The following is a 22,212-nucleotide window of genomic DNA, read 5'->3' on the forward strand; positions in this document are numbered from 1 at the left end:
AAAGCAGTCTTAATGAACATGTAGCAAAACGGAATGTGTTTGCCTGAGCCAATTCTCTCAAATCTGTCAACTTCAAAGCCTCATACTGGGGAAAATGTAGATGAAGCTTATGAGAGGCTCAGTAATGGTCTCCTGAAATGTCCATGTTCTAATCTCTATGAATAGGTTACCTTATGTGACAACAGATGTGACTAAGAATTTGAGATATGAGGACTCCTGATCATCCAGGTGGGTCCAATAATGTCCTTATTAGAGGGAACAGAGGGAGATACCATGACCAAAAAGAGAAGACCATATGATGACAGAGCTAGAGACACTTGAATATGCTACAATTTTTTAGCTCTGAAGATGGAGGAAGGGGCAAAGAGCTAAAGAATGCAAGGAATGCAGCTCCAAACGCTGGAAAAGGCAAGAAAGCAGATTCTCCCCAGAGCCTCCAGAAGGAATCAGCTCTGCCAACTTTGACATTAGCTTAGTAAAACTGATTTTGGACTTCTGGTCTCCAGAACTATCAGAGAATTGACCTTTGCTGTTTTAGGCCACTAAGGTTATGGAATTTGTTGCAGAAGCAACAGGAAACTAGTAGAAAAAAATTTTGACAAGTTTTTATTGTGAAATATTGGATTTAGAAAAAAGTACAAAATGTCAACAGTCAGATGTGTACAAGTACAGTATTTCAATAGTCTATACATGTGAACAGCTTACCAAGTTCACCAGAGAATGCATATTTAGACCAATACAATCTAAAAAGAACTGCAATATTCACAGGCTATTAATACATAAATAACCTGGGCCAAAATGACCCTCACTGGTAAATGCTAATTAATAGTTGAAAACGGGCTAAAAAGCACAATACGGCACACCATAGTATCTCCTTACAGGTCCACATTTAAATATCAGCTCATTATGTCAATACACTACAAATCCAGGACTGGGACTCAATTACTAGTTTATACAATTGCAAAAAAATTAAGTTATAAAATAAGGTCATGGAATAATGAGAGGGCATTTAATTAGGACTAAATACTGTGAAGCCCCTAAAAAGTTTTATACTTAGAATTTACAAAACTTAATGATTGAGACTGAGTCTTCAATTTTTAATCTGTTTTCTAAAAAAGGGGAAGGGGCACCTTGGTTTTTAGTAGCAGCTCCAACATGTTATAAGAACTATTACATAGTTTATTTTAAAACTATAATGAGCACTGTGGATTGATTATTGGCTATGAAACCAGAATATAAAAGTATTAATTTCAAAGAAAGGTAATGACTACCTTATGAATTTAGCAAATCCTGCAAACATTAAAATCTGTGTTAAGAAGGCATTATCTATCATTGTTGAGAGTACTAAATTTAGGAAGATTATTGCATAAAGAGCTCATAAAAATAAACTGGTTTAATTTTTCCAAGTCAAGTCTGATTGATTCAATCTTTTGCTATATTACTTCAAAATTACCCTAGATAATGTTTTCAAATTGGACAAAGAATTATTTGATATCAACATATAATGAAAAACTGCAGGAATCATCTCCTGAAACATTGGTTATGTTAAAAACAATTATTATAACCATCCTGTGTTCTGAGAAAAGATGATCTTTGACCTGACATTTATAATCAGTTTATATAAACAACTTAAAAACTAGTAAATTTATTAAGTTTACTTAAATTTAATCCTTGCCCATAAATTCCCAAGAGAAGGAACTCTCTCCCACTCTATACAGTATATCTAGCATTGCCTGATGCTTCACAATTGAATTGAAAGCCTGAACTTGCATTTACTAAGGAGATCAATTGCATTAAAGGCTGAAAACCAATGGATCAGAAAATAATTAGTCAATAACTTTACATAACCTATCCCAACCTACTTAACCTTTTATAGACAATTTTAAAGACTCTGATATAATTTTCTTATAAATAGTGCCTGTATCTTACAGTAGATTCCAATTTATTCAGAGATACTCATGGATTGATTTATTTAAATTTTTCCAGATTTGCTTTAAACTTACAAATCAAATATGGTGTACATAAATATTAACTTAGATAACCACATATTATAAGGAAAGCAGATATATGGACCACTGCAGAAAAATTATAAATTTTTAAAAACTTTTATAAAAGAAAAAATAAAGAACATGTAACTCACGAAATATGAACATGAAGCCGTATGACATAAAAAATAAAATTACTCTATCAGAAATGATTTAAAATTAAATCTTTGGGGAAGTATTTTTACATAATTCAATGAATTCAGTGACCAACAGCTTCTCATATCACACAGAAACAAACCACAAAATCATCTAGAGTCTATATGCATTATTGGTTCTTAATGGAATCTCAAACATTTTACTAACAACTTTGATTTCCTTTTGAAATAGGCTTCTGTACATATGCATTTATATACAAACATTTATTAAACATGATTTTAAAACAAACTGTATGTACAAAAGATTGGCATTCCTATAAATAAAAACATTAGGTGGCAAAAAGGCACTTGTAAGTAAAAATCTACAGTAGTTTGTACAAAACAGAACACATTTTACCTTGGATACTGTACAATAAACATTAATTCCTATACCAATAATGAAAATACTAGTTTACTAACTAATGTTAATGATGTAACTTTTAAAAACATATTTACATATACTCTGAAGTTCATTTAATAAAAGCACCATGATTTTCTCCTAAATTCATGTTGATGCAAAGTAAAAACACAATTACCAAAAAAAACCAGTGTTTACCAGTTTCCTTGTTTAAAAGCTTTTGTATTTCTAAATTGAAAACTGTTTATCTGAAATCAGCATAGTGTAAAAACAAAACCAAAACAAACCGAAAGCCCTGCTGCTCTGACTTCTGAACACCATCATCCACTCTATTATTGCATGTTGCATTTTATAAAGGGCACGACTCATGCACTCCTTTACAAGTGTTTAATACTATTGCTGGCAAAAAAGTTCCTGGATATCAAATCATTAAAAATTAACTTCAAGCCAGTTGAAGTTTTATTTGAATGTTTTACAACTTAAAAAATGCTGTATATCAGTTATAAAAGTGAATAGGAAACACGCCAATTCATCTGGTGTGCAAAAATATTTCTCCACTACACAGAATTTAAGGGCTTCACAGAACTTTTCTCAAATTTACATTTTCAGCAGAAACACTGCATGAATAACTATTTTCTCAAGGAGATGTTAGTATGCTTCCACTTTTGTCAAACTTTTTACCCTTTGACAATGCTGCGACCTGTTTGAGTAGTTCCCTGTTTTTGGCCTGTGGGAGACAAAAACATTTAAAATGAAAAATGCTTGAAATATCAGGTCATGTTGAAGAATACTACTTACTTAATGCCGTTCTTTCCACTTACACAACAAGATTTCATTGAAACCCTAAGACCAGATGAAAGAGTTGGTATATTAAGGTTCATCTCTTTAATGCTGCATATGAAGAAGGAAAATTCTAGATTGGTTTATCAGCCCCCTTTGTAGATGTTGATATTAATGTAACTGTTGTCCAAAAATACAATCAATGAAAAAAAAAAAACGGCAACTTAAAGACAATCCATATAAGAGTGGGTCAAATTTTAAATAAGGAAAAAAAATATCTGGCTCTTTAACTTAAAAACATAAAATGAAAATAAGTTTTCTAACTAATGACCCAAATAATGATTTGGGAGGAATACTGCCTAACAAAATTTACAGTCTTCTATGTGATATTTACCTATTTATAGAATAAGCAAAGGAGGCCTGTTTTGTAAAAATACTCACACTTTATCACTTTGCCAAAGGGACCCTGTCAATTCAATACTATTCAACTAATTTTTTTTGAAGCACCCATCAGAAATGTTCTTCCTCTCTGATCTCATTTTTGTTTAATTGCCACAGCAGTCATTAGGTACTGCCTTTGATGTAATTTGAACATCTACACATCATCGTTTTCAGATCTGTGAAAGGATGAAATTATTTTTCAAAGATTCCAAGTTTCACTTTGCCATTGATCTGAACTGAATGTCCCCTTCATTAAAATGTTCCATCTGCCAAAGACTCGGTCTTTGAGCCAAAGCACTAGGACAATCACCAGTGTTTAGTGAAAAGGAATGTGTAAAGAGCGACCTTCAAGTGAGTACTTTCATATTTTAACTGCCTTTGTCTCCCTATGTGATCTCTTAACTGTGGAAACCCAGGTAATAAGAACCCTCCATATATACAAAAACATTAAAGACCAAACACTTCTGTTGGAGTTTTTGAGCCAAAATGGGGAAAGTATTGAGAATAGATTAGAATCTGAGTGCTGCTAAAAGGAACAAAATTTTTCCTCTTGTTTATGTAGGGAAACCATTTATTTTCCTTCACAAGTTTCAACATTTTTTATTATCTAGATAATACTTTTTTTTTTAACCTCAGTGTTTCATCTTCTACTCTAATTTTGGCCTTTGTATGGCAAGATAACACCCTGCCTTCTCTGTATAACATCTTAAACAGTCTCATGAAACATAAACCTTTTTTCAAAGCTTTGTACTTCTACTCCCCTGCCTTTCTTCAACCAAACTCTCCCCAATACCTATACCTCCTAAATGCAAATATTCTTAGAACAATTTCATATTTGCAAATCTAACCATGTTTATGTTTGTCTGCCTGATTAACAGCATTTGCTTATTCAATAGTCATTAAATAAGGGGGTAATTAAAAGTTTCAATTTCAGGGGTGCTTGGATGGCTCAGTTGCTTAAAGTATCTGACTCTTAATTTCAGCTCAGGTCATGATCTTGGGGTCGTGAGATACAGCCCCACGTCAGACTCCGTGCTGGGCATGGAGCCTGCTTATGGTTCTCGTCACCCTCTTCCTCTGTCCCTCTGTTCCCAACCCTCTTTAAAAAAAAAAAAAAAAAAAATTTAATTTCAAATTTGATTTCAATTTTAAATCTAGAAAATCACAAAGAATTTAACAGGATATTGTTTTCCTTTAAAAATTAAAAAGTCCGAGGATGCCTGGGTGGCTCAGTGGGTTAAGCCTCTGCCTTTGGCTCAGGTCGTGATCTCAGGGTTCTGGGATCGAGTCCCATATCGGGCTCTCTGCTCAGCAGGGAGCCTGCTTCCCCTCTCTCTCTGCCTATTTCTCTGCCTACTTGTGATATCTCTCTCTGTCAAATAAATAAATAAAATCATTAAAAAAAGAAAAATTAAAAAGTCCAAAAACTCAGAAGACAAATAACGTGAATGCCTGGCAATTAGCAGTAAGTCAAGTGAGTACACTTATGATCATCTGGTTTATTACTCAGGGGACCAATCCTAGTCAGTGTAATAGTTTTAAATTGTTTTCTTTTTATTGTTAGTTCCTTTAGCTCCATGTTATTTAATTTATAACTACCATAGACTCTCTTTGCCAAAAACAAATCTTAACAGAAATTTTAAAATATAGATTAATGAATGGCATTAAAAAAATGGTATCTTTGCAAATGTGCCTCAAAGAGATTGCCATCAGCTTTGTAAATTATATTTATCCAAAACCTTTTATATTGACAGCATTCAAATTATCTTTTCTCGGTTTTCAATAAGAAGCAACCATAAAAATCAAAGTTTATAATTTTCATATTCTAAGTATGAAACACAAGAACTCAAACATTAGGTATTTTGAGAAAAGTTTTCCCCTTTTTTAGCAGCTAATTCTCAATTTGCATTTATATATTCTCTCCTAACTGCAACACTAATAAATTTATTTGCTGATAAATTATGTAAGAAAAAAACCCTTAAGAAAAATAAATGTATCAGTTGTTAAATGGAGATAAGTCCAAATGTCTGTTACTCTAATTTAAGTACATTAAAAATGTATTTTACAATGCAATACTTAAATATGTATGCACTTAAAATTTTTATCCTAATATTACTTCTTTACTACACACCCTGCAACAATCAAATAATTTAAAACTCTTAACAAATTAAGCTAAAAATGTTTAGAAACAGTGACCTAAAGGAAAGACTACCTGGAGTAACACAGATCCTGCTGTGCAACCTGGAGTCTATGTTCTCATATGTAAGACAGAAACCTCACCACCACCTCAAAAGGAGTTGAAAGAACTAATCAAATAAATAAAACACTTAGCTTAACACAGAGGCTGATTCATAGCAGGCACTCAAGTCTTAATCTCCTCTCCCCCTTCATTAACTTCACTCCTAAACATAAAGTAGATTTTTTATTTGGTATTCTTGTTAGACAACTTAGGTTGTTTGTTTACTTTGGTATTTTGCACAATTTTTTTCTTGTGATGCTCACTGCTTATTTCTCAGGTTTTAACAGTTTAAAATGTTTTGAGAACTATTAGAACATAGTAAATTTTCTGCTACAGGGCTATTTGTTATAACAGGTAAGAAAAATAGTTAACTCTGTTTACTCAACTAAATGGAAAACCCTACTAGTACACGGTTGAAGGGACTACAGTTAAAAGAGGATACACAACTGTAACAGAATGTCTCTAGCAATTAACACAAAAGATATAGGGAAGTGGTCTGATAACAAGGAACAGAAACCTGAGTGACCTGAGGTGGTGGGAACACAAGAGAAAGTACAGTTTTATGAGTCACAAGATGTAGGTTTCTATGTTAGTTCTGAATAATTAAGTGACCACCAATTCATCTGTAAAATGGGAACTCAAAGTTATCGTAAAGAACAAATAAGAGAGCCTACGTAAAATCATGTTAGAAATGTCATACTTCTATCTAAACATTGCTACTCTATTACATGGAAGTTCAGCTACTGACCTAGAAGAGTTATTAGGCTTAAGATACCAATCAGGATAAAATGTCAAAGAGGAGGTCCCCAACAAAATAAAACAAACTGCTCTTCTGGACAATGAGTCATACTAAGTTTTATCATAAACTTAAGTATTGCTCACAGTTTTTCTGTTACCTCGATTCTGGATTTACTCCAGAGTTTTGGTTACACCACTCTAAATCAGAGATCATCAGGCAGAAGATTCTGCTGCCAGGTAATCATTCAGCAATAATAACTGAATGAGAATAAGAATATCATAAAGCAAATATATACTGGTATATGATAATGTCCAAGAACGCAATTATATGGGCAATTTCTCAGGACAGAAGGCAGACGGACTCTTCCATAAATCAATACTCATTCAAATTATTTGAGTGCCTACTATGTGCCAGGTTCTACACAAAGTTTCTCTTTAAAACTCTTTGTAAGATCAATGTTAAGACTAGGGCTGTAACTGAAATTCAGGTTCCTAAATCCATTTTACAACTTCATGCAATTTAAGCTACCTTCAAAGATGTATGAGTAATACAAACCAAAAGACAGGACTAGCACATATACCCTAGTTTTACAATGAAAAAAAGAAACAAAAACTCAGGGCAGTATTATTTCCTTCCTTCCCAAGCTGCACTCCCCCATTAAGTCTAAACTCTATGTGCTGGTATGCACCCTCTATGCCTTTAAGATTTAAAATTAATAAAGTTTAAAAGCCCTGTTACCCAAAGATTAATTCCTCAGATGTGAGAATGTGTATCGACAGAACATGTAATTAATTTAGTGTGGTCTGATTTCTAAATTTATGAAAACAAGGTGGAAAAGGCTTAAATAAGGGAGTAATGTCTATCCCTGCTGGATGCTCTCCATCTCTGCATGCCGGACATCAGATACTGCCCTCTCTGGCACTATGGTGGCTCTTGGCTTCACCATTCAGTTGTTCTGTATATTGGAATCCTCCTGAGTATACCTTGCAGTACTCTTGGGAGGCTGGCCTTGGCCTTGATCACTAGAGGCTCCCTGCTGCAGCACACAGAATCCTATTTGGCACCTTGAAAATCACAGTACAAAGGTTAAAGTGCACTCCTTTGCCTTTCATCACTGCATGTAGCATAAATTTCCTCCACTTGAGGTCCCTGAGAATTGGCTTTGTACACCCACCTCCCTTCCCATAATCTGGAAAGATACAAGAATGACTGTACAATGTACTAAAGACCTTATTTTCATCTTAGTTTCATGAATCTAATCTTTAATTTTTTGTTTTTCATGCAATGATCAACCAAACATACTCCACTGGTATCCTCCTCTGAAAACCCCATAACAAGTTTAGGCAAAAGTTTTCAGAATTAATATACTCAATCCCCTTACCAAGTGATTTCAAGCAGTAACTCTTAATGGGAACAGGATTAAGAAATGGTAAAAAATTAAAATCAGAGTGGCCTGGTGGCTCAGCAGGTTAAGTGTCTCCCGCCAGCTCAGGTCATGATCTCAGGCTCCCCACTCAGCAGGGAGTCTGCTTCTCCCCATGCCCCCTGGTTCCTGCTTTCCCTCTCTCAAATTAAAAAAAAAAAAAAAAAAAAAAAAACTTTAAAAAGTCCAAATTAAAGCTGAAAATGCACCAAATACACATAAAATAGAGATGCCAATACCAGTTTAAAACAGTATTATTTACAATTAAGCAAGGTTAGCTTTTTCCTTGCATAACAGTACATGTAAACAATGTCATTTACCTGAAGTTGTTCCACAGTTTCTTTGTGAGCTTTTTCCATACTGTTCATCTTTGTTCTCAAATTTGACTCTTGGTACTGAAAGTCCGCCTTTAGTTCAGTTAGCTAAGAAACAGAAAAATAAGCATATAAATTTATATATGTGCATATGTAAAAAAAAACATGTACAAACATTATTTTAAACATCCTTCATTATCAATTCGCAATTCATTATAGAAGTGGAAGATGTTAGCAGCTTCCTGAGTCTTATAACTTATTTAGAAATGAAATTTTGTGAAATGAAATTCTATTTTATTATAGTATATTTTAAAGTTAAGGTAATACTGAACTGTCAGTAAAACTTTTAAGAAGATGCCTTTTTTTGCTTCAATTTAAAAATGGCTTTGCTGGACACAGAGTTTGGCAACTGGTATGCCAACAGTAAAGTTTAACGGCTTATACCATAGATAAATGCTTCAATTACAACATACTTCATATTATATATAAACTAAGTAAATGTTAAAGGTGATTTCAGGTTAAAATAATCTTTTAATGACAAAAGAGGAAAATATCACAATTTACATCCGGAATTATGTATCCAATATCACCTAAGACTTGAGGTAAAATGGAGAGCAAAGTACAGAAATAAAACTAACATGGAATGAGAAAGAAAAGGGAGTTAATTTAAAAATTTTGCTAACTTAGACAAATGTAAGGAAAAAAAAACCAGTGGTTTGAGGAAGCTACATTTTCTTCTTAAATATCAATGAAATACATAAAAATGCAAAATCCTTATGACCTTGAACTAAAAAATAAATTGATACTATATAATTTCATTACCAGAACCATGGAGAAGAAAGCTTCTGCTTATTTTTAAATGGTTTTCATTACATATAAACTTTAAAGGTTTGTGTGTTTTTTGTTTTAAGATTTTATTTATTCGGGATGCCTGGGTGGCTCAGTTGGTTAAGCAGCTGCCTTCGGCTCAGGTCATCATCCCAGCGTCCTGGGATCGAGTCCCACATCGGGCTCCTTGCTCTGCAGGGAGCCTGCTTCTCCCTCTGACTCTGCCTTCCACTCTGTCTGCCTGTGCTCGCTCTCGCTTGCTCTCGCTCACTCTCTCTCTGACAAATAAATAAATAAAATCTTTAAAAAAAAAAAAAGATTTTATTTATTCATTTGAGAGAGATACAGAGATAGAGAAAGAGAGAGCACAAGCAGGGGGAGAGCAGAGGGAGAGGGAGAAGCATACTCCCCACTGAGCTGGGAGCCCGACATGGGGCTTGATCCCAGGACCTGGAGATCATGACCTGTGCTGGAGGCAGACGCTTAACCATCTGAGCCACCCAGGCGCCCCTCCATGTTCTTTTTGTATAGATATATAACAGCAAAAAGACAAAGAAAATCATGGTGTATTATATTCTTATTGCCCAAATAAAAGCCCTTTCTTTTGCCAAATTCAAAGAATAACTGAATTCTCTGTTTATTACATTACAAAGGAATTCCTATTCTGAAATGTCAATTCACATCAGATCAACTAAGATAATTATTCTGGTCACTCCACTGTGTGTTGCCTTCAGATTATGAATTTCTGAAAGATAAGGATCGTGTCCAATTTATTTACTCATTTTTGTATCCTCACAATCACTAGAGGATACATGGCTAGCTCTAGCAATCACTGAATAAAGAGATAAATTTAAGAAAATATCTTGGTTGCCTTAGATTTACATTATAAGAAAAAATAGCAAATATGTAGCCATTTTAGGCTCAGAATTATTATTTTTCTTACAACGCTGCTTATTTCTATCCCCATTACTTTTTTTTTTTAAAGGAACACTAACAAAAGTAGAAAACTTTAAACAAACTGCACTAAAACAGACGAGTCATGCTATGAAAAAAAAAAAAAACCAAACTAATAAAGTCAAAATTCCACAGTGTATTACTACTTGGTTTTGGAATTATTACTTTATAGCAAATTTACTATGTTATTCAATTTTACCTAGATTTCCTAGGCTAATATAGGTAAATCTTTGTGCAATAGATGTGTCTCGAAAATTTTGTGCATAAAACAAATTTCCATAAAAGTTCATTACTCAAAAAATTCTACTAATCAAAAAGAACCATGAAAAGTAAGATACTCCTAACTATTCTATTTTTATGTCAATCCTAAATTTAATATATTGAACTTGCTTAAACTAAGATACAAATGTATTAAAATAAATTTAAATCTACTAACCATCAAGGCACGGGAAAATTTAACACAAAAGTTGTTAAATGCCAGGCTCAGATTCAAGCACCATTATGGATACTCAGAAATAGAGATAATTCATTATAATAAAGTCTTATTCATGGTTTTGAAAGGAATATTTTTAATGTTCTCCTATTGCAGAAGGCATTTAAAATAAGTCAAACTAGAATAGTTTATAGTGTAAGACTATAAACAAGTACAAAAGTTGGCTCTACCCTCAAAGATGACCCAACATCAGAAATAGCAGCTATGAGCACTATATACATGGCAGGAGCTGTAGTAAGTACTTTATATTTCATGTAATCCTAACAACCACCTCCTGAGATGGTATTAATACTTCCATTTTTTAAAAAAACTAAGGACCAAATATGTGAAAGCATTCTGCTCCAGTTCACACAGAAAGTGTTAGAACTTTTCACAAAATTGACAACATATATGACACTCCTAATCTAACTGACAAAGTCCTCAGAAGTATACTTGGTTCCTACAAAATGATCTTAGACACCTACTGCTAATCACAGACTACCACACAGGAAATTCCCATAGCACTACTTTTCACCAGTTATTTGATCTGGATTGAAATACACGATTGGCATGTCAAAGACTAAACTCAACTACTTTCTCAAACCACAAGAATTTATATAATGGATATCCCATTTATATGTCATTTTCAAATTAAGACATTAGGCTTATTTTTAAGCTACAGGTTTGCTGAAAACTAATGTTCAGAAATTATAATTCTAATTAGCTCTCAGTTAATTCTTAACACTAAAATTCTGAAAGACCATTTTCACCTATAATGTGTCTTGCCTTATATGAATTACCCACAAGATTACCAAATTACTGAAGTCTAATAAAACTTGCATTTTCAAGCATAACTTAAGTTGTAAATCTTAGCAGGCTTCAGTGAACCATGTTCTTACCTTTTTATCTTTTTCTAAAATGGTCTGGTCTCTCTGCTGTAAGAGACGTTTAAGTGACATCACTTCTTCTTTCAGTTGACTTATAAGGACAAAATTGTCTGTTCCCCCACTATCTGCTGACTGATTTATAGAGCTACTAAAAAGAAAAAAGTAAAACACAGTTAAATGAAGTAGAAGGAAAATTAGCAGGTGTTCAAATTGCATAAATTAGACAATTCCACAAACATCCTTAAGGCTAATGCAAAAAAATATGTACCTGACAGAAATGGATGCAACTGGCAAATTACCTTACTAATGGCACACATTACATACACCTGCAGAAATATAATTCAGTATTAGCTTTTAGGGGGTCAATACTTCTAGTGTAAAGCAATAGGCAGCCAATTTGTACAGTAACATCAGCAAACTTTTGGCTAATGAACTAAAAACAAACTCACGCTCATAATACTTTCAATACATTTTCCAAGCAGGTCAATTTAAAACATAACAATTAGATTTTTAGATTTGTGTTTCACTGAAGAAAAATTAAGATCAAGAAAATGTTCTATTCAGATTTGTTCTCCTTTTTTCAAAACCCAATGTATTCCCCAAATAGAACAACAGTTCAGTGCCACTTGCTCATTGCCAAAATTAAGTAAAACTGTTAACTAATTATGGTTACTCTTCTAGGTGACTCAAAAAAGTCAATGCAGAAGATAAATGTTTCTATTCTTTTACCTAGTCATAACTGGCAATCAACTGTAACTGTTCAACTAACTTGAATTTTTGTAGCGCTAAAGGAATTCATTTTTACCTATCTCCATTAGATGGCTTAGATTCCAATTTGGGCTTTTTCTTTGGAGTTTCATTCTGAATTGCTGCAGAGGATTTATGGCTGAAACCAAACATTAATAAGAATAATTAGAGTAAAAAGGGCAGAGGCACCAAGTGAGAAGTTATTCTTCTTCCCCTAAAATATTACTGAATATCACTGATTATTTAAAAGCCTAAGTAACAAAATTAAAGGGATGGCACATTAAAAGAATATATATGTATCAAAATACTTCAGAAAATATGTTAACATATTTACCTCTGTTTCCACAGTCCCTGCTCTTGTTCTGGACTCAGATTGCTGATTCTGAAAAATATATAAATGACATCTAACAACAACATTTATTTAATACATATGTTTAACAACATTCTTTCCAATGGATTCAAATTGCATATGTTTAGAATCTTTCGTTCAGAGAATGAATATTCAATTAAGTTTTTGAAGTAAGCTAACATATTCTAAATAAATCATATTGTATGGAGATAAGTTCAAATCAAATAAGTGCTAGGCAATTGCTACTAAGTTCTTTAACAAAGGTATAGTGATAGAGATTAAATTCTCTCTTTTATCAGATCATTTTCCAAAAGCCAATTTAATATCATACTAAAAGTTGGGGTATATAAGCACAAAACCAACAAGGCTCTATTAATTATGAAGTATGACAATCTTCATACTTGGGCTGCCCTTACTACTTCAGACAGAAAATGTTTGATCTTTAAAGGCCTTCCTAATAATCCTCCTTCGGAGTAATTCCAGTTGCTCAGAATAGTGTGTCAAGTTGAACCAGTTTTCCTAAGAACCCTCTCCAAACTCTTTCCTAGTTTTCCTAAGAACCCTCTCCAAACTCTCTTAATGTTTCTTGAGTCAGAACTATAGAACAGACATGCTGAAAATACTGGGAATTTTATAGTAAGAACTGATTTTACTTTTACTTATAATTAATGCTATATTACTAATTCTTTTCCATTATGCCAAAACACTAATAATGACTTTATAATTTACTATGAACCCTACAAGTTGTCCTGCAGTTATGTATCAGCCAATCCTGCATTAACCCCTAATTTATTGATTCAACATGTACAGAGCATCTTCTACATACCAGACACCACATATTTATACAATAAAAGATGTTAAAAGACCTAGGCTGTGTGATCTTTTTGCCATTTACTTAAAATTCCTGAGCTTTAGTTCCTTCAACTGTGAAATGGGTATAATTTATATCTTATAGGAATATCAAACTTAAATTGAGTTTATATACATAAAAACACATCATACATTACTGGCGGCATACACAATAAATAAAAATAAGTACATATAGTTGTGAGAATAAAATTTACTATTGTAGCTTTAGAAATTTTCAAGCAAAAAAACAAAACAATCAGATCATGTTCTTAAAAATCAGCTGTAAATATAAAAATCAGCTGTAAATAAATAACTAGTTGGGGAAAAATGCTGTAATTCTATAAACCTGACTTATTCTCTATTTGTAGCAATAAACTGCAACATGACTGCGGAATTCAGTTGCTCTTTCTTTTACAAATTTCATCATAACCATTAGCAAGCCATATAATCACATATGAATTAACAGCACTATCTGGATCTCAAAGTGAGAACAATCACATTTTAATGGCTTAACAAAAACACTTGGAATTCACATCTTTGCTTTCTGAGGTGGCCGTTCCTGGATCCAGATTGACTTGCTTTTGCTCTCCTCCACCCCACCCACCACTATATACATATCACAGTATCTACACTCCTCCTAACTATTCTAACCTACTAAAATTAAAATAAAACCTCATAAACAGGTTGCCTACTAACTAAATGGTCTACATCCATCAAATACAAAACAGTATTTCTATTTCGTAAGCAATAAAAAGGAAAAAAATTAAGGGTCAATACCATCCTTATTCCTTTTACTTTTGACACCTGTTATTCTTTCTAAAGATGGAAGTTACTGTCACAGAATTTGATCTTTATAAACATACTCCGTGTCCTATCACACACTAACCAAAATTTGTAAAGGACAGGAGAAAAGGACACTTTAGTGGAGTTTCATGAGTAGGTCTGTGATAATTTCTTTGTCAGTTTTTCTTAAAAAGGCAAAAACAAGAAAGATTTATGTTCTTCTGTTCCTTGGGATATTGAAAGAAGCACTACAAGATTTCTTCACAAGAGCTAGATTAGAAGACACTATGCACTCCACAACTACGGCATGCAGAAAGTACTACAGGGTAGGGCAAGTGGAAGAATTGCTAAGTAAATATCAGTACCTCAATAAAACTTCGTAACATGTGCTTGCCTATAGTGTAGAATCAAATCTTATTAGCACTACGTTATATTCTAAAAACCTGTTCTTAAATACTATAAGCATCAATTTTCTATAAATGAAATTATGTTTTATCTACCTAAAATATTAGAGAAATTTGGGGAAAAAAACAAGTTCTTCTGAAAACTGGTTATCATGTCCCTGTTTTGTCCATTTTGTGTTTAATATATTCTTGATTTTTCCATGAAGACTAAAACCACAATTCAAAAATTTTATATCACATACATATTACCACTATGTAACTTTTCCCTCCCAAGGCACTTTAAAAATCAAGTAATTGTTTATATTTGAATAGAATTCCTGCCTATGTATTTTAAAATAAGTAGCAAAATACTGCTAGTTTAAAAGATTATTTTTCACACTTTTGGAAACTTCAAAATTTAGAATGTTTCTATCATGATCTACAAAAACACTGAAGTTATATACCCTAATCACTGGTAAATATAACTGCATATGACTATAATTTGTATTTCTAACTGTAAATATAACTTTTACAAGTAAATCCTACCTATTATTTAAACAAAAGAAGAATATTGAGGCCTTTAATAACATAAAACCAATGAAGTATTAACTCTGGTGTACTTGTATTTTTACTTCATATGATCATAATTTTATGTAATTCCATAAAGGTCCTATCTTTATTTTGTGCTAAACAGCTAAACAAACTCCAAGTGTATAATTTTATACAGGCTTACCTCAAAGACACTTTGGGTTGGGTTATAGAGAACGCAATAAAAATAATACTGCAATAAAGCAAGTCAAATACATTTCTGGTTTCCCAGTGCACCTAACTTATATTTATATTATACTATAGTCTATTAAACTGTACAAAAGCATTATACCTAAAACAACTAGATACCTTAACAAAGTAATTAAAAAATTATTGCTAAAAAAAAGCTCCTATCATCTGAGCTTTCAGCAAGTCATGAATCACTGATCACAGATCACTATAACAAATTTAATAAAGAAAAAGTTTGAAATATTGTTGAGAATTACCAAAATGTGATGCAGAAATGTGAAGTGAGTAAATGCTGTTGGAAAATAGTGCCTGCAGAGGCGGCTGGGTGACTCAATCGGTTAAGTGGCTGCCTTCAGCTCACATCATGACCTAAGGGTCCTGGGATTGAGTCCTGCATCAGGCTCTCTGCTCAGCAGGTAGCCTCCACTTCCTCCACTCTCTCTGCCTGCCTCTCTGCCTACTTGTGATCTCTGTCTCTCTCTCTCTCTCTGTCAAATAAATATATAAATAATCTTTTAAAAAATGGTGCCCACAGACCTGCTCAACGCAGGGTTATCACAACCCTTCAATTTGTTAAAAAACGAGCATCTGTGAAGCACAATAAAAAAAAAAAAGTGATAAAATAAGGTGCGCCTGTATACTGAATAATGTAGGGAAAAGGCCCCTAACACTCAAGAAGCTTACCACGTGCAACAGAAACTAGACTTGTACAAAAGTAGTATTTGCAAAAAGTTAAACACCAATACATGGCATTAAATGCCAAGAAGATTTTAGAAAACATGATTTGGAAGTACTTACTTGTGATGGCTACTGCTGTGACGATGGTGATGGTGATGATGGTGGTGATGATGTTTTGAATGATGCTGGTCTTTCTCGGTAAGAGATGAAGAAGATGAGTTTGAATGTGAAGATCCCAGGCTCTTCCTTTGTTCTTTTGTCTTCTGCAAAACTCTCTTGTATGATAAAGTACAGAGCCAGCATAATAACTTTCCATCAACCTTTTTAAAGAAAATATTTGTATTAGATTCAATGTACCTATAAACTGAGTTTAAGTAAAAAATAAACTATTCAACTTCTGGCGCAGACGCAGACTCATGTGCGCGCTCTCTCACACAAACACATGCATACACACACACACACAGATCATTACAAAATGGAAATAAAAGACTTTCATGAAACTTGGGAAAATGCTCATCTAGTAGGTCGTAAAATTGGTGAGGATGATCTATGGACTTTCATTAATTTTGAGGTTTTTTTTTTTAATTTTGAGAGAAAAGTTTATTTTCTTATTACAGGGAATTAAGCATAAATTGACATATTTCAAAGAATCTTACCTAAGCACTGGCCTGAATTCTTAAGTCACTGTGTAATTACTAAAATGACAAAGTAATCCCCACTACAGTGAAAATTGTTAGTTTATAGAAATAAGGAGAGCTTGAATAACATACACATTTGATTCTCATTATTCCCAGGTTTCCCATTTGCAAATTCACCACCTACTTGCTAAAATTTATCTGTAACCCCTAAATCAACTTGCAGCGCTATCATGATCATTCACGAACATGTATGCGGCAGCAAAACATTTCTGGAGATGGACAGCAAACATTCCCTGCAGAGTTTTAACAAGGTGACACTCTGTGGTCTTCTTTCAGCTTTTACAACATAAACAAGTGTTCTTTTCACGGTCTATTTTGTGCCATGTTTTCTACATTTGTGCTTTCTTATTGGTGATTCCACTGCTTATAACGGTCCCCAAGTGTACTGCTAAAGTGATGTATAGTGTTCTTTAGCACAAGAAAGCTGTGATATACCTTATGTAGAAAATACTATCTCAGGTAAGTTCCGTCAGGCATATAGTGCTGTTTGCCATGACTTCAGTGGAACTGAACAACAATTTATATTACATAAGATGTCTCTGAAGAGAAACATGCACAAAACAAGATTAAGTATTGATCGAATGATTACCATGTTGTGACCAGAGCAAGAATCTAATCCTATAGTGCCCCTTTAGAAGCAATACTTCAATATTCACTAATTCCGTGTTCACAGCTACTTTATAGAACCTATCTACCACGAATAAATGAAGATCAACCATACATGTGTCAAGAGGAAGGAAAAGAGCCTTCTTTCCAAAATTAAGACTAAGCCCTAAAAAATAAAACAAAGTTTCTTTCTTCTACTTATTCACACAAGAACTGCTGGAGGGCCATGTCTTACAACTAGGGTACATATACTGCTGCTGAAGAACCTGGGGAGCTTCTCAAAGAGACAGTCATCCTCCAACTCAACAGAACTGACAAACAGGAGGCCTATGTGAATGCTGACCAGCAGAGGAATGCCACAGGTACATACATACTTTTTAAGTCACTGCAGGCAGAGCAAAACAAACAATGGTTGAAAACATGAGCCCCAAGTCAAAAGGCACAAGACTAACTTTGAATTATACGTGTTAATGTGCCATCAGGTATTTTTTCACACCAGTGACTTCAAGTAACGAGCAAAAGGGTAAGTAGCTGAAAGAATTTAAAAGCAGTTAGTAATTTTTCTGAACAAAATGTTAGACAACCAAATAGTATGGCATAGCTATCACAGAGTATTTTTTAAAAATATAATAATCTCAACTGATCAACATAAATCTATGTATGATGCAAACATGGAGAAAATGCACTGTTTCTGCACTTCCATCTAACCATTTTCAAGGACTCAAAGGATACATCATGTAGCGGTAGTGTAGTCATTAAAATAACTCCAAACCTGTGTGTTTCATTTAATTTCCAGAAGATATCATAATATAAATACCTTTCTTCTTCCTTCCTCCTTTCGATCAAAAGCACATTGTTGTTTGCACTGTTCACAGGTCTGAGGTGGTCCGTATTTTTTTTCTGAATTTGTACAACGCTGACACTTTGTACCAATAAATGCAGCAATTATGTTACAGTACTGACAAGGTTTAGGCTGAAAAGCAGATACACATTTTAACACATTTTAACATTTAAAAATTAATTAAAAATTTGCTGCATAAAACATACACCTGTATTCAGACATATTTCTAGGACTAAATAAGGAAAGAGATAAAAAGCTTTCTGTTAAGTATGTTACCCTGTCACATTTAATGACATTCTTCATGTTCCTATTCATTTACTAACATTTATTTCTAGAATCATGCAAGTTTTTGTTAACTCTCTTAAATATATAACGTCATCAAAAATGTATTTATGATCGGACAATATGTTATATAAAAGCTATATGTGAAAAAGTTCTCAAAGAATGAAAATAAAGGTACACACCGATAGAAAAGTTTCGTGCATCCAGTATTTAGGAGCATGAACTAATTTAATAATCTAGCTACTCTCATTACTGTTTCATTTATTAAAAAAAATTGAACAGCTTTTTTTTTTTTATCACATACTGTTATTGATGATGAAATGAATATACATTACCCATGAGCTTTCACCTTAAGAACTGGCACAAGCATATTTAACCTAAACTGTAACAAACATACCTTGATTTTCTTTGATACTCAAAAAATAATTCAGGATTTTACAGAACCTTAAGGCCAGAACTTTGACCAATCATGACAGTACTATACCAATAATGACTGTCGTATACATGTGAGAAAAAAATTATACTAGCATAATGTCCTGACTTTTAAGAATAAGTGCCTGAACTGCAGGACTACATAAAAGCTGTTAGAGGTCCTTAAGGCGGGGGGGGGGGGGGGGGGGGGGGTGGGGGGGGGGGGGGGGGGGGGGGGCGTGTGATTATGCCAATTTTATAGATAAGGAGGTTCCATAACCAGGAGTTTGTTTTATTTGAGCCTCTGAAGAATAAAATCATACACTTCACACCGAAATTCAATATACACAAAACATGCACATAATAGTACTGTTTTTAAACGCTGTCATCCTCTGACTGGATTGTCATCCAATCAGACAGTCTACAACAAATTTCTTTCCTGGAATATTTTAATATCTTGAATATTTAAGGACATAACCATATATATTTTTTACAAAGTCCATTTTGTAAAAAACACTGACTAGTAACAAAATAGCATGAAATAAAAACGTAAAACATTCTTACCGTGCCAAATTGCTTCACATTTTGAGCACACTTCTTACAAATTGTATTAGTTTTGCTGAAAAGGAAATTGAGTATAGATCAAATTTACATAGCTTTCTGAAGTAATTAGCACGCTATCAAACTAAAGCAAATACAGTTTATATTTGACATTCGCTTTAGTAGTTCTTAAAACTTCCTCTAATACAGACCAAGGGTCTTCTTAGGGATGCATATTATACACATTTTCTCCTCTTTCATTAACTTTAGATAAATGATAAATGTTATTACACATTTTTATTGTGTATCTTTTAGTAAAGGAAACAAAAACCAAAGGGCAAAAATTCCTAATGTTTCCTATCTAGTTCCAAAATCTTCACATTTGCCATGGTTTATGCACAGCCTTATATCTCAGTGCCTACCTAACCTTCCTCTGGGCCTTCCCCACTATTATGATGCCAGTAATCTACTTATGAAGAAATGATTTGTTCTTCTCCTTAGGCTACTCTCTTATAAGCTCTCTGATCCCTTAACAAGAAATCACCCTATTAAAAAGTATGTGCTGTTCTTCCACTGGTAACAAGTTACCAGATTTCACTTTGGAAGATACTTGGTAACAATACAGACCTTTCTTCAGGTCCATGTCAGCAGTAATGTTTTGTCATTTTTACAGCTTAACAGTAACTTTATGTCTGAGTTTTTAGTCCACAAGACTAAACCGGTCTAATTGTAAAACAGTCACTAATTTTGTATCAACATAGTCTCTCCCAGCACATATAAAAGGTTTACAACTTAAAATTTAAGAGAATAAACCATATTTAAGAATATTTCACCACAAATACGGGATGACCACCCCCCCCCCCGGTATTCCTTACAGACAATGGTGTCTTTAACAATCAAAAACTGTTTAGTATACAAACCTCTCTTGTTGAAATTCTGATCTGCAGTAAGTACATTTTACAATAGGATGCGCAATCCGACATTCCTGTAATAAGACAATATATTAGTACCTATCTCAAAGTCCCCGATTTCACTTTTCTGGTAGAAAACTAATACACAACCTAGTCAAATTCCTAAAACATCAATAATACCTGTCCCCCAACGTACACAATTGAGTAATTTATCATATAAGTGGCCAATTACAGCATATTTCCTTAGGGAAGGCATAGGTGTCTTTGTCTTTACTTGATGTGGGGAGTATGCTACAAATTAAGAAAGCTGTCAGGGCCGATTTCAAGGGTTGGTTAAATGCGAAACTACTTAAAATTTTGCACCGTTGTTCACAGACAGCATCCTGGCTTTAATGGGATGGGAGGAGCTCCAAATCATAGAGCATTCTGTCCCCAAACCAGTCGCTTCGCTTTCCTGGACAGGGAAGAAGGATGCCATCAGCTTTGCGGCTTCAGGTTCCTAGCAAGAAAGTGCAAAAACCGTCCCCTGCCTCCGGGTGGAAGGAGAGGACAGTCCAGGCAGAAAACCGAGATGAAAATATCTCCACCCCAGGGTTTCTGCGGCATAGACAGGTGGCTGCCGCCTCACTCAGCCCCACCCGAGACCCCTGAATGTTGGTGGGGCCCGGCCCCCTCCTGGGCCGCCTGGAAGAGGGCAGAATCTTGTCTTCTCTCAGGGGCCCCTCCCATCTGATGCCCACGTCCTCGATAAAGGGGTCCCGAGTGAGGAGGCAAGAAAGAGCTCCAAGCGCCCAAGGCGCAGACGAAGAGAGCCGGGCTGCAGCGCAGCGGACACCCAGCTTCCCTCGGGCTCCGGCCGAGGAAACCCCGCCCGCCCGCCGCCCAGCGCCCACGGACCTTGCAGAGCTGCTGGCCCTGGGAGAGCTCCTCGAAGGGATAGCGCTGGGTACACTTGGTGCAGGCGTACAGGGCCGAGGCCGCCATCCTGCTCCTCAGTCTCCTCCTCCACCGCCGCCCGCTCTGAGGCGGGGCCCTACGGGGAACTCGGGCGCCGCCGCCGCCGCCGCCGCCGCCCGGGCCGCGGGCTCCTCCTCCTCCCCCTCCCCTGCCTCGCGCCCACCAGAGCCTCGCCGCAACGGCCCAAGGCCCTGCGGTCTGTACCGTCTCCCTCCGCCTCCACTTCCGCCCCCAGCCCTCTCAGTGACGCCGTCCCAGCTGCTCCCGCTTAGGCCCCTATAGCGGCGGAGGGAGACGAAGATGATAGCTCGATACGGTTTAGCTGCGCGGCAGTGGATCCGCTTCCTTCTCGGCCTCGCTTCCCCATCTCTGATTGGCTGGGATGGCTACTGCGTCACTCGGTGGCTCCTCCCAACCCATAACCCCGACTACGCTGGAAGCTCCCACAAAGGGAGGAAGTTGCTGGCCAATGAAGGACCGACGCTCTCAGCGCGCGAAATCCGCTTCAAACTCGCCCCGCCCAAAGGCGCCAGTAGCGCCTGTATGTAGCAGCCAGTCTTAGATTTCAGTGAGAATGCCCCAATCCAATTGGGCAAGTGTTCGTGGAGGTTTACTCTCTGCCTCCACTTTTTTTCCCCCTTGACTGCTATTGGATCAAATCACTAAAGTCCCTCCTGATTCTATTTGTTATTGGTCAAAAGCTAAGTACTTCACCTAGAGAGGCGTCTCCGACTCGAGCTGACGCTCTCTCCGGCGTCTACTCCAGGGGAACGGATGGAGTGTTTG

At 35.3% G+C, this 22,212-nt stretch overlaps 1 protein-coding gene across 4 annotated transcripts; it reads right to left on the reverse strand.

Moving 5' to 3' along the window:
* Positions 1–588: 588 nt before the first annotated feature.
* Positions 589–21,786, reverse strand: FAM76B (family with sequence similarity 76 member B). Of its 4 annotated transcripts, XM_059413164.1 has the most exons (11): positions 21,367–21,786; positions 20,479–20,543; positions 19,583–19,637; positions 18,302–18,457; positions 16,301–16,500; positions 12,696–12,743; positions 12,420–12,500; positions 11,627–11,762; positions 8,480–8,581; positions 7,720–7,800; positions 3,181–3,264 (listed from the first exon to the last, which is right to left on the reverse strand). In XM_059413164.1, exons 1-10 carry the CDS (start codon positions 21,451–21,453, stop codon positions 7,759–7,761), a joined length of 972 nt encoding a protein of 323 aa, XP_059269147.1. In that variant the 5' UTR covers positions 21,454–21,786; the 3' UTR covers positions 3,181–3,264; positions 7,720–7,758. The 4 variants fall into 4 exon arrangements, with proteins under 4 accessions (XP_059269137.1, XP_059269129.1, XP_059269156.1 ...); XM_059413154.1 differs by lacking the exon at positions 7,720–7,800 and having other exon boundaries at positions 589–3,264; positions 11,627–11,759; XM_059413146.1 differs by lacking the exon at positions 7,720–7,800 and having other exon boundaries at positions 589–3,264.
* Between the last annotated feature and the right edge of the window lie 426 nt (positions 21,787–22,212).

This window comes from Mustela nigripes, chromosome 1, assembly GCF_022355385.1.
Source record: "Mustela nigripes isolate SB6536 chromosome 1, MUSNIG.SB6536, whole genome shotgun sequence".
In the NCBI taxonomy this organism is placed as follows: Eukaryota; Metazoa; Chordata; class Mammalia; order Carnivora; family Mustelidae; genus Mustela; species Mustela nigripes.

Bases quoted from the DNA above. Each gene is read 5' to 3' on its own strand.
- FAM76B (XM_059413146.1), bottom strand. From the start codon at position 21,453: ATGGCGGCCTCGGCCCTGTACGCCTGCACCAAGTGTACCCAGCGCTAT. The intron at 16,501-18,301 runs GTATTTATATTA...TTCTTTAAAAAG, and splicing joins AGGAGGAAGGAAGAAGAAAG to GTTGATGGAAAGTTATTATG. The intron at 11,763-12,419 runs GTAAAAATGAAT...TTTTCTTTTTAG, and splicing joins AAGCCATCTAATGGAGATAG to TAGCTCTATAAATCAGTCAG.